The sequence below is a fragment of the Peromyscus eremicus genome, chromosome 1 (assembly GCF_949786415.1).
Source record: "Peromyscus eremicus chromosome 1, PerEre_H2_v1, whole genome shotgun sequence".
In the NCBI taxonomy this organism is placed as follows: Eukaryota; Metazoa; Chordata; class Mammalia; order Rodentia; family Cricetidae; genus Peromyscus; species Peromyscus eremicus.
The window spans coordinates 132,077,450-132,089,948 of NC_081416.1; the positions used below are offsets into that span (position 1 = coordinate 132,077,450).

The following is a 12,499-nucleotide window of genomic DNA, read 5'->3' on the forward strand; positions in this document are numbered from 1 at the left end:
GAGCAGGACTTTGCAACTCCACCACCCCAGCCTCCGAGGAGGTGAAAGAGACTGAAGGTCGAATCTGTCACCGGTGATGTTAACAGTAACTCAGGCCTCCATAATGCAGTCTCCATGGCAACTCCAAAGGAGAGGATTTAGAGTTTCCAGGTTAGTGAACAAGAACATATACACAACTCAGAAGGCTGAGGCAGGGCGACTGCCATGAGTTCAAGGCCCATTTTGGCTACAAAGAACACATCCATCCACCTGCTGGGAGGGTGTTGCCCCCAACGCCACAGGAATGGAAGGTCCTATGCTCTTGACTCTGCCAGTTGGCTATGTATACTACTACTCCAATCCACTTCCTTTGTAACATCTGTACAGTAACCAGCTAAAGTAAGGGAAGTGTCACCCCGTTCCAGGAGCAGGTGTAGCAAAGCAATCAAACCCAAGGGGAGGCTGGGGGAACTCTGACAGCCAGCTGGAAGCAAGGAGGGTTTACAACCTGAGGTCTGGGAGTAGCCTCAGAAGCGGGGCCGGCACGGAGAACTGAGTTCTCCACTTGTGGGCTATTCAGTTAGGTTTATGGGCTAAACAGTGGGTGCCCACCTATCCATGTTTTGATGAAAAAAGGGGAAGTGTGCTGTGCTGCACATGTCAATCCCCCCAACCCCGTGTTTTGGGGTAATGCCCACGGGGTTGCAAGCTCCTCTTCACAGATGTCAGGTGCTCACCTGGGACTCTTTCTCACTGTGGGTGCCAGGGCCACCATGCAGGACCACTAAATCATATCTGTAATAACTGATAACTTCCCTGGGAACCCTTGTGTTTATCCCCCTAAAGAGATGGATGGCCAGGAGGCGGCAGCCCGGCTGTTCTCTCACAGCTGTGACAGCAATGATTTGAAGTCACAGCTGAAGAGGAGATTGGACAATAAAAGGAAGCTTTCTGTGGATTATGGCTGGTGACGTCTCCCCACTCTGCTTGTGCTCTCCTGTGGAAACTTATTACCGCAACCAGCACACCTACCCAGTGACCTCTGCCCGAGAGGCACTTCCTGGCCTGTATCCGTCCCTGACGTCACTCTTCCCCACAGGACGTAGAAATAGGTATCTCGGACCCCTTGGCACTTTTCCTCTGGGAAATAGGTTCCAGGGAGTTGGATGCATGGAGTCTTCCATCCTTACACCTGCAGCTAGCCGCCCAGAGTTTGAGGGCCCAGAACAGTAGATGCCAGGGCTAGAGGGGCCCAGGATATTAAAGCTGGCCTCTGCCTGCCTCCAGTGATGGCCTCTAGTAGAATGTCTTTCTCTCAGCTTTGTTCCCTTGGGGATATCTTCCCGGACCAGTGGGTCCTTTTGCTTCTAATCCTGCCCTGTCTAGCCAACAGGTCTACAGAACGGTGGGTATGATGTGTCACTTTGGAAGGCCTTGCTTTCCCTGCCTGTCATCCAAACTCTGATCTGAAAGAAAGGGCAGGGTGAGGGCAGTGTCACCGAGGCAGCCACAGGGAGCCTTCTGGGAAAGTCACTGACCTCCCTTGCATGAAAACTCTGAGTAACACTAATGACTTCATAAATTGCGATAAAGGTTAATGGGGTGACATGGGTTGGGACACATGTGGTAAGAGTAAATGCCCTCTAAGGTCTTGTCCGTTGTTCCCGGCCTGCTAAGTTCTCCTCCACCGTTTGTTTGTCTTTAGAGAGCTTCACCTTTGTTGTGAATTCTAGTCTCTGCAGTGGGAGGAGGGAGGCTGAGCTGGGTAAGTGGGTGTGGCCTCACAGTGCCTCATGATGCACCCGCTGTTCCCTGCCTGGACCACAGCATTCCTGCAGCTGGGCATCTGCTGGAAATCCCTGCCTGGACCACAGCACTCCCGCAGCTGGGCATCTGCTGGAAATCCCTGTCTGGACCACAGCATTCCCGCAGCTGGGCATCTGCTGGAAATCCCTGTCTGGACCACAGCATTCCCGCAGCTGGGCATCTGCTGGAAATCCCTGCCTGGACCACAGCACTCCCGCAGCTGGGCATCTGCTGGAAATCCCTGCCTGGACCACAGCACTCCCGCAGCTGGGCATCTGCTGGAAATCCCTGTCTGGACCACAGCATTCCCGCAGCTGGGCATCTGCTGGAAATCCCTGTCTGGACCACAGCATTCCCGCAGCTGGGCATCTGCTGGAAATCCCTGCCTGGACCACAGCACTCCCGCAGCTGGGCATCTGCTGGAAATCCCTGTCTGGACCACAGCATTCCCGCAGCTGGGCATCTGCTGGAAATCCCTGTCTGGACCACAGCATTCCCTCAGCTGGGCATCTGCTGGAAATCCCTGCCTGGACCACAGCATTCCCTCAGCTGGGCATCTGCTGGAAATCCCTGTCTGGACCACAGCATTCCCACAGCTGGGCATCTGCTGGAAATCCCTGCCTGGACCACAGCATTCCTTAGCTGGGCATCTGCTGGAAATCCCTGTCTGAACCACAACACTCCCTCAGCTGAGCATCTGCTGGAAATGCAGGGGCTCAGGCTTCACCTCGCCTCACTGGCATTTGGACACAAACCCCCGAGGTTCCTATGTCTGTCACAGGCACTGAGTGTAGTGACTCCTTCCCTTTTTGCCTTTCCATGAAGACCAGGGTGCTAGCCCCGCTATATGGGCATGTCTACAGCTTACTTTCAATATATGCTTTCAAAACTTCTAGATGGTAACTTGGGTTCACTGAATGATTCAAACAAAAGGATTAAAAATTGTTTGATGATTCCTTAGCCTAGCAGAGAGGTTTTTTTTTTTTTTTTTTTTTTTTTTTTGAATGCTGAACTTTCACAGGGCCTCGTTCTGTGGAACAGGGAGGACCAAGAATCTACGGGACATCCTTAGGAAGCCAAGTTCATTCTCTGGCTGAAGATGGAAAAACCTGAGGTACTGATGAGAGAAGACAGAAGGATGGCCAGGAGGGAGGGTAGACCAGCCGCGGCGGGGACCAGGAGGGGCACTGGAGTACAGGGGTTTACTATCATGAGGGAAAGTGACCTAAGCTTCCTAGGAATTCCTCCTGACCTCCCAACAGCAAACTCTGTTGTACTTGATGTGTTCAACTGTTACTCTAACCAATTCTCCAAACCTGGCCTAAAATGTGGGAATTCTGACCATCCTCCAACTTCCCTTCCTCAATAGTCCCTTGACTTGACTGTAGTAGAATATTATTTTAAGGTGTATTACTTTTGCTTATGCTGCATTTGTTTAACTCTGTGAAGCTGTGTTACTGTGCCTGTCTAAAACACCTGATGGGCTAATAAAGAACTGGCCAATAGCTAGGCAGGAGAAAGGATGGTCGGGGCTGGCAGGCAGAGAGAATATATAGAAGGAGAAATCTGGGAGGAGGGAGAAGAAAAGAGATGGAGGAGTGAAAAAGGAGCCAGAGAAGGAGGAGGACTCCAGGGACCAGCCACCCAGCTATACAACCAGCAACAGAGTAAGATTTGTAGAAGTAAGAGAATGGGAAAAGCCTCGAGGCCAAAGGTAGACAGGATAATTTTAAGTTAAGAAAAACTGGCTGGAAACTAAGTCAAGCTAAGGCCAGGCATTCATAATTAAGAATAAGCCTCTGTGTGTGATTTATTTGGGAGCTGGGTGGTGGACCCCCAAAAGAGTTTAAAAAAAAAACCAACAACAACACTTGACAGCCAGGACTCTTTGGGCTCCAGGCCTTTGACATCTTAGCTTTCCGGAAAAGATGCAAACTCTTGAAAAAGCAAACACAGCGTGGACCCTGTCTTTTTTTTCCCCTCCCCCGGTTCAGGGCAGGCTCACCTGAATCCTTCCTTACACATAGTGCACTTCTCGGGCTCATCCACGCACGTTTGACAGCTTGGGTGGCACTTGAGGCAGTGTCTCTGACCTGGAGAAAAAACAGGAAGATGGGAAACAGAGGATAGCATGGGGGGTTGGGGGGGACCCAGAGTGGAGCATGAGCTCCAGCATGCTAGGAGGTCTTGGCATAACAGCTCTTCCCAGGGCTCTCTCCAGAGGAGATCAGGGAGTTAATCACGGACCTGGGTGTTGGACCCCAGCTCTTCCACATCCCTTGTCTGGAGTATGTCAATCAAATCCTCAAAGGACCAGCAGGCTTCAGAGGTGGTCCTGTTGTAGAGGAGACCATTCTGCTTATGGCCACAGGGACCAGAGCCCATTCCTGGCTGGCTGAGTACACTTGGATCAGGCTCCAGTCTTTATAGACCATCGGGTACCCTGGAGGCCACCGGCCCCTCTCCCAATGAGTCTTTCATGGAGTCTTCACTGAGGACTTGGTACCTCTAGGGTGAGGCAGGACTCTCTCCCTCCTCTCTGGAGCTTCTGGGTCATTCCAAGTCCCACTTGCATTTCCCTGCGTTATTATCTAGCTCATTTGTGTTGATGCCTCATGAAACCCCAGCTGGTGTCCCTATTATGTGCCAGGTCCATGAGCTGAGGGCCCTTGCTGTACCTCGGTGCAGCCTCCTTGGGGTCCAGGCATAGCTTTGCATGCACCCAGCTGCTGCTCAGCAAGGACAGCGGTGAAGGATGGCTGACCTGACCTGGGAAGGTGAGGAAGCCAGCCGCATGTGTGGCCGAAAATGAGCCTGGCTGGCAGCCCAGGCAGGTGTCTGCAAAGCTGGGAAACGTGTCTATGTGATCGCTGTTTCCCCTCGAAAGGGAGTCTTTCCTTGATAATGTCTTTAAAGACTTCCTAGCCCTGCCTCCCCAGGGCTAACAGGCATGTTGTGACAGGTGACAGGCTGGGTCAGTGCAGGGGTGCAAACAGGAGAACTAGGGTCGGGGTGCTGCCTGCAAAGCCTCGGAAGTCTTCGGCTCATTTGAGAGCCGTCACCTGTCCATTTAACACAAACCTTCTCTTTCGCCTCTTGCAGAGTGTGAGACCACTTGCTAAAACATACGCTGGAGGTCCTGCCCATCCATCCCACACGTCTACCTGGGACAGGTGGACCAGCAGGATATCTGGCTTCCCTGCTCTGAGTTTGAGGCTCATCCCTGTCATTATGAGTTAGGAGATTCTTCTTAGTCCCTTTCAACTTCAAGATAAGGAAAATAGTGCTCCCCTTGTAAAGAGCCACACAGACACCACCCAGAACTCCTGGAACCTGACCCCCACGTGTTAGCCGGGTCCTCTGCATTCAGTGACTGCATCTACATCCCAAGTGGAGCTCCTAGCATTTCCTAGGCGCTTCAATCTCCCAATTATGTCAACCTGTGCTGACTGACGCCCACAGTACTGTCCTTCCTGGATGAGAAATGACAAGACATGTGGCGGGGCGTCCTCTTCTGGTGTCTCAAGTGAGGCTGAGCTGTGGACGAGCTACCTTTTCTGCATCCTGTCCTTAACAGAGTGTGAACTCCAGTGTGCGGGACTCGTTTCAATAGTGCCTTGGCTGAGTGTGCGGCAGGCCACAGCTGCTGAGTGCTGTGGTTTCACACTCACTCGCAGCCCCTGGCCTGGTGAAAAGTCCCAGATAAGACCAATAGACTACAGGAAGCCAAGGGCCCAGGAAATCCTCCCAGAATAGGGGAGCGCAGCCCAGGGGTGCGGGAGAGGTGGGGGCCGAGGGGGAGGGCGCAATCCATCCATTCTTGTGTCTGTGGACGGTCCACTTACTTTCATCAGCATAAAGCCCGGCAGGGCAGAGGGTCACACAGGTGTTCGTCTCCTGGTGGTGGTAAAACCCACGGCGACAGGACAGGCACTGTGTTGGGCTCCTGCCCGTGCAGGTCTCGCATCCCTTATGGCATCTACGGCAGCGTCTTGCTGCTGTGTCCCCGAAGTAGCCCAAGGGGCACTCGCTCACACACTTCCTGTGGGACCAAGTGCGGATGAGGGTCTCTCTGTTTCAGTCCAACCCTGGGCCCACCCTGTGTGGCTCTTACATGGGCCGAGGCTGCACAGCTAGACGGGTAAAATGCCGAGGACACAGGGTCCCGGGGGAAGGTTGTCATAAGTAAGTTTCCCTATGTTTGCTCACTGCAGCTGGGGGCAGGGGGGGGGGGCGCGGGGCGGGGCGAGGTCCTAGGTATGAACAGGCAGGTCTGAAGAACAGGAATCCACTTCCAGAAGCTGGGTCTGGTGGCCCACAAGTATAATCCCAACACTCGGCTGAGGCAGGAAGATTCTGAGTTTAGTCAGTTTGGGCTACATATGGAGACCTTGTCTAAACAAGACAAAACAAAACAGGGATCCTTTCCCATTCTGAAGACCTGTTTGGTATTCTGTAGGCACTAAGACTCTTTTTTGACTTGGAATTTCACTTTTTTAAATTTTGCTTTCTTTTGGGGGGTGTTGTTTTCTTTTGGGGGACAAGTTTTTTTCTGTGTAGTCTTGGCTGTCCTGGAACTCATTCTGTCGACCAGGCTGGCCTCAAACTCAGAGACCTGCCTGCCTCTGCCTCCCGAGTGCTGGGAGTAAAGTCGTGCACCACCACTGCCTGGCTTGACTTGGGATTTTTGACTGGGACAAATCCTACATGGATGCCTGCAGAGAACAAGTCTGATGGTCAGTGAACGAAGCTGCAGAATGACTGCCCTTGGCCAGAGCTAGGGTGTGACCTGGGTGTGGGGTGGGGACTCCAGATACAGCAAGAGCTGCATCTCGCCACCACTGTGTACAGCACAGCCCTGCCTGGCCTGCCTGGCAGTGTTGAAGAACATCAGCCATCCAGACCTTTAAGGTGCTGAGCACTGTCGCCGTCACCTTGGCCTTCTAAGCGAGGCACACTCTGCACATGGTGGATGCTCAGGAAGGTTTGTGCAGTGGGTAAATAAAAAGGACAGCTTCAGCTTCAAGCCTGTTAGGGGGTAGTACAGGGTCTGAGGCTTGCACACTCCCCACAGAAGGGACAGCTTGAGCTGGGACAATTGGTTATAGGCTGGGCATCCCAGGTCAGGTCTGTCAGGCCTCCTTCAGGGAACAGGAAGTCGCACAGACTTCAGGGAAGCCTCCAGGGAACCCCACAGCCCCAGAGGCAGCCTGTCCAAGAACCATGCCACCTTGCTGGTTCTCTGAGGCCTATAGTACAGGGTCCTGTGCACAATCCTCTGTGAGCAGGCATGTGTACTCAGTATGATCCAGTACGGATGCGGAACACTGTCTAAGCACGGTTAGCAAACTGTTCAACTTCTCCTTTTTCATAATGGACTGGTATCACTTGTGTGATCAGAACCAAGATACTAAACTTTTCAAAACAATGCAAAGCTGTTAACTCAGATGAAATTTCTTTGTGGAGGACTATACAGCTCAACATGGCCGCCTTTGGGCTACACCACGGGGCTCCAGGGCATGCAGACAGCAGCGCCGGCCGCTTGTTACCTGCTTGTCTTGGCGTTGCCCAGGCTGAAGTGGACACAGTTCAAGCACTGGTCTGCGTTGGGGCCATCGCAGCCTTTGTCTCCGCACTCAGGATGGCACACACCTTAAAGACACAAGCACTTCTTTTCATTCAGAGAGATGCTTTCTCCATCCAGGCCAGCCCCACGGGTCCCTTTGTCAGGTTACCGCAGCCCCCAGGTCCGGGGAACTTCCTTAAGAGTGGCGTCTTACAGGGGCTGCCACACCAGAGACCTACTCATGGGATGTGGTCACAGTTGGGAGCTGACCCTCTCTGGAGGAAAGGCATGAGAGCCCGTGATAATAGCCATTGGTGGTAGCGAGGGACCGAGGCTAGGGAAGAGATGGGAACTGAGATCTTGGAGACGAGGCATTAGAGCCGCCATGATGGGACCTGTCACCTTGTTTTATACACTGTGAAAAACAAAGCCGTGCAGGCGGGTGTTGGGTTGTGACAGTGCAGTAATGCAATGCCCGTGGAAGGTGAAGGAGCCTCTCCATTCCCACACCTGGTGAGCCTGCTGTTGCGCGGGACGGAAGGGGACAGGCACAGTGGGAGCGTGGCACTGGATGAAGCTCACGGTGACTGTAGGTTGAGCTTCCTGCAGCCCGCCCCCCCTCCCCTCCCCCCAATCTCCCTCACTCTGTCAGCAGTAAGGCACCAATGTCTTCTCCTCGGGTGACTTGAATGCTAACTGTGGGCTCCCTGTTCTTGGAAAAGCCACCTAGAAGTGCCGGGAGCTCTATGGAGTCCAGAAAACTGTCACCTTCTGGGTCCTCCCCCAGGGAGGCGGGTTTACATGTCTGCCTCCTCAGCTGCGGAAGGCAGCCTGAGGTGACTCCTGTCTTTCACACAGCGGGGAAGCATCCTTGGAGGACAGAGGGGATGCAGGGAGGGGCTGGAGGAGGCACTGGGAGGGCTTCTGAGACTTCAGAAGGAAACAGCATAAGCTTTTTATGTTGGCAGGGGATGGGGAGTGAGTTCGGAAGCAAAGAGGAGTTGACTTGCTGGCCATCTCACCTCACAGGGTCGTGGAGACAGAAGCCCTCATTCTCCCAGCCCACAATGGGCTTTGCTGGGGAGCACAAAGTCCTCTTCATTCACCCTCCCTTTCTGGAGCCTCCCCCCGCCCCAGCCTTAGAGTTTGCTTCCTTCCCTAAGGTTCACCTTTGTTGATACCTCCCAGTTTTCACTATGGGTCTCCACCTGCCTCTTCCCACTGTGAACCCCTGCAGAGCTGAGGTCTCCTGGATGATCTAGATGGCCTTTCCAAGTGGCTGCTGGCCTATTCTGTGTCCTAGGTAGACATGCCTGTCACTGCCAAAATCCAGCACCTGAGACACATCTTCACCCTGCCTCCCAAGACTGTTCATTGTTTTGGAGTTTCTTGTCGGCCTCACCCCAAGTCAGGACTGGGAAACTTCTACTTCTCACTCCATTACACTATTGTTTGGCTACCTTCCCACCCACCAGGCCTGGTGGCATTCCACTGTGGCCTTGCTGCCCAGTCACTCACTCCCTTTCACCTTCCGCAGAACTTTATAAGACCCGGAAGGCAGTAGGTACCAACGCAACCAGCCAGGTAGAAAGGAAGACACTCCAAAGAGACACTGTGTCTCTCGGTCTGATCGTGAGACCAGATGGACTCCAAAGGAATGAGACATCCTCTAGACCCACATGCTGGGAGAAGGAAAAAGCATTAGCCAGAGGGGGAGCTTGTCGACTGGAAAGAGATGTACAACTTGTAGACCACCTTATAGGATGAGACTGGAGCCTAGATAATGATGGTCAAGGGTGTGCAGAAGCATGTGACCAGGTCTGGTTAGACGTGCACATCCCTAGACATCCATCTAAACTTTAGTCCCACTTCACGATCTTGAACATGGACTTGGGAATAGAGTCAGAGGATTTTTCCTTGTCCCTTTTCCTAATGTGGTCACACTGATTAAATCTCCTTTTCCTGCCTTTTGGCTATTAATTTGCTTGTTTTAATTGGCTTCTTAAGGATGGGTAGCCAAACTTGGCTTCTGAGAGTACAAACGATGTCCCCCAAGTTCAGTAACAATCGTTCATTTTTAGGAAGATTGAAGGTGTTGGGGGGGGAACAGGGACATGAGCCCCATTTCCTCATGGACAGAATGGGGTCTGGCAGGATGGGGTCTAGTGTGTTCAATGTAAGTACCCAGGATGCAGCTGTGTGGAGCAGGTGCTAGGTAAACATTTGCTGGTGGCTGAGATGTGACAGTATGGGCAAAGGGAAAGCAGAGCAAAGGTAGATGTCCTCACCATCTGTAGGCAGAATGTCCTAGCAAGTCCCTAAACTTAAATGGCCTTGGGAGGGGCCTGGACTGGGCCTTCCCCTGCACTGGTCCACAGGACACTGATGTCACTTGCCGCCTCCGCCTGCCCCTCCCTCTCACACTTTCCCACAGTGGGAAGTTTCATCAGCCACCTCTATAGAGGAGGCCTTTGCAAGCTTGGAGCCACATGCCAGCTAGGGCAGCAGAATTCTGGTATAGCATCAAGGTCATGGGCAGCAGCCAGCCCTCAGCTGGAGAGGTTGGGATATGACAGTGTCCATCCAAGAGCAGCTATCACATTCATAAACCAACCAATCAACCAGCATGTGGCTTTCTGGATGGTTTTAAAAGCCAAAATATCAGGCTTCATCTCACCCATGAAACACACTGAATCCGATCCACCTGGCTAGCTATCTCACCCCAACCATCCCTTCCCTCCCAGGAATGCTGGGGTCCAGCTGTAACTCATTCTTTCCGTGAGCATCTGTTTTTGTTGTCGCAATTTGTAATTCTGTCTGCTTTGCATCTCCCCTCAATTAGCCGAAAGTGACTCTGAGGCCCGGCTTCCTGAGTCAGTGTGTCAGAGGCCCGGCCTCCTGAGTCAATGCGATTGTACATCACTCTTAGCAGAGGCTTCTAGCAGAAGGAGTGTTTGAATGTTCTGAACAGCTTGGCTGACACCGATCACAACCCCATGGGGTTAACCAACACAGGCTAATTTGAAAAGCCAATTTTCAGTCCTTTGTGGGGCAAATCCAGGGTTGAAAACAAACAAACAAAACACAAAAAGCAAATCAACGACTTGGGATCCGGCTCTCGCCCTCCTCTGCTTCATCCCTTCTCTCTCTCTCTCTCTCTCTCTCTCTCTCTCTCTCTCTCTCTCTCTCTCTCCTTTCTTTCCAGGACCAGGGATTGAATCTGGTGCTTCACATAAACCAGCTAAATGCTCTATCACTGAGGTATGTCACTTGTACTTATGTTTTTGAGACAGACACTGCAAGTTGACCAGGCTGGTTTTGAACTCACTCTGCAGCCCTGATAAGCCTTGAACTTATGATCATCCTAACTCAGAGAACCCCAGTACCCCAAGTTCCTGGGCTTACAGGCCTGCACCATGAGGCCCATTCATTTTCCTTGCTCAATGGCTGCTGCTTTCCCCAAGCCAGGTCCTCCTTCATTCCAACAATAGTTGGGACACATGCTTATAGGAACCCCAGCCCATGTCCCGCCTCCATCCTTTCTGGGCTCAGGTCTACTAGCTGCCTAGGTACACTCTACCTGGAGTGTCTTATTTACCTGCTACAGGTATAGACTTCAGAGCATCCCAGACCTGCTGAACCTGGTCTCTTAGGTGGGACCATCCTAGGGTCTGCTCTTTAATCAAGTATCCTGATGAGTTCTGGTGGTGATGGTGGGGCCTACCTGTACTGCTACCACCAGCTGGCTCTGTCCCTGGAGGCTGGCCCTCGCTCCAAGCTGTTCATTCTCAGTACCCTACTCATACCTTCCCTGGGCTTCATCTTGCCTTCTGGGGCTGCCACCCTTGCTTCCGGCAGGCCTTCTCGTCCCCAGTCCTCCTGTTCTCTAGCCCAACACTCTACTTGCTAAGGTCATTGTTTATAGTCCACATGGAGATTAGTCCTGCCACCTGGGTCTGGCCAGGCGCCTGGTCTAGTTTGGAGATGGCCCTAAATGTTCATGAGCTCAAATCTTGGTCCTCAGTGCTGAGGTGGTGGAGCCTCCGAGTGTGATGACCAGCTCTGATTGTCAAATCATGGGCCTGAGCGATGTCGAGGAGATAACTAGAACTCACCTCCATGTGTATCTGTACGGATGCTTCCAGAGAGAACTGGATCAATTATGCCTCTCTGACCAAGTCAACAGTTTTAGCACTGATGGATTCAAAATGTTGAATGATTCAGGGAGTTGGTAAAACCATGGAAGGTGGGGCCTCGATGGAGTGTCACTGGGGTGCTGGCTTCTTCCTGATTTCTCGTTCTGTCTGTCAAGCATCTCTGCCCCACCCACCTCTTCCTCATGATGCTCTGCCCGACTACTCAGAGCAATGGTGCTAAGCAACTGTGAACTGGAGCTTCTGCACCCATGAGACAAAAATCAATTGTTCCTCCTTTTAACTATTTCTCTTCGGTTTTTGTCCCAGTGGTGAAAACCCCATGGGCACACAGTGCAAGGCAGTTAGAACGCTTTAGATGTTGCTCTCAGAAAGGGTTAATGCTAACTTGTGGTACTGATTTAGTTCCGGCAAGGGCAGATTGTTATGATATAAGGCCCTGCCACCCACTTGGCTCTTTATACATCATTCCCTGTTTTTTTCTGCTTCTCTACTCTCCTGTGATGCAGTCAAGGGGATCTTCCTCCGAGATGGAAAGGTAGGCTGCATTTCTAGTCCCCTAAATTGTGAGTTAATTTTTTTTTCTTTATAAGCGCTCAGCTTTGGAGAGTTTGTTAAACCACGGGAAATGGACCACTGCAATGCTGGACGCCCTCTGCAGCCCTGTTTTCCTGTGGTGGGAAATCTTGCCAGCTGCTATTTGGGGTCCTTGTTATTTACAAACATTCTCCGATCTTCCCTCTTTCACTTCCTACTTCTTGTCCCAGGGAGAGTTGGCCCTCCACCTCTTCTGTCTGCCTCTCATGCCCTGATGCTGGTCCCTGGGAGAGTTGGCCCTCCACCTCTTCTGTCTGCCTCTCATGCCCTGATGCTGGTCCCAGGGAGAGTTGGGCCTCCACCTCTTCTGTCTGCCTCTCATCCCCTGATGCTGGTCCCTGTGATCACTGCTCCAGTGGACTTTCCCTGTCTTTCTTGATATGGTGACTACTCTCTT

At 52.2% G+C, this 12,499-nt stretch overlaps 1 protein-coding gene across 1 annotated transcript in view; it reads right to left on the bottom strand.

Moving 5' to 3' along the window:
* The window catches only part of Pcsk6 (proprotein convertase subtilisin/kexin type 6), a 166,333-nt gene that overhangs the window by 13,151 nt on the left and 140,683 nt on the right, over positions 1 to 12,499 (bottom strand). The window contains exons 15-17 of the mRNA XM_059271958.1: positions 7,335 to 7,437; positions 5,631 to 5,827; positions 3,791 to 3,878 (exon numbers count right to left, since the gene is read on the bottom strand). Coding sequence (XP_059127941.1) covers positions 3,791 to 3,878; positions 5,631 to 5,827; positions 7,335 to 7,437 — 388 coding nt within the window. The remainder of the gene's footprint in view (positions 1 to 3,790; positions 3,879 to 5,630; positions 5,828 to 7,334; positions 7,438 to 12,499) is intronic.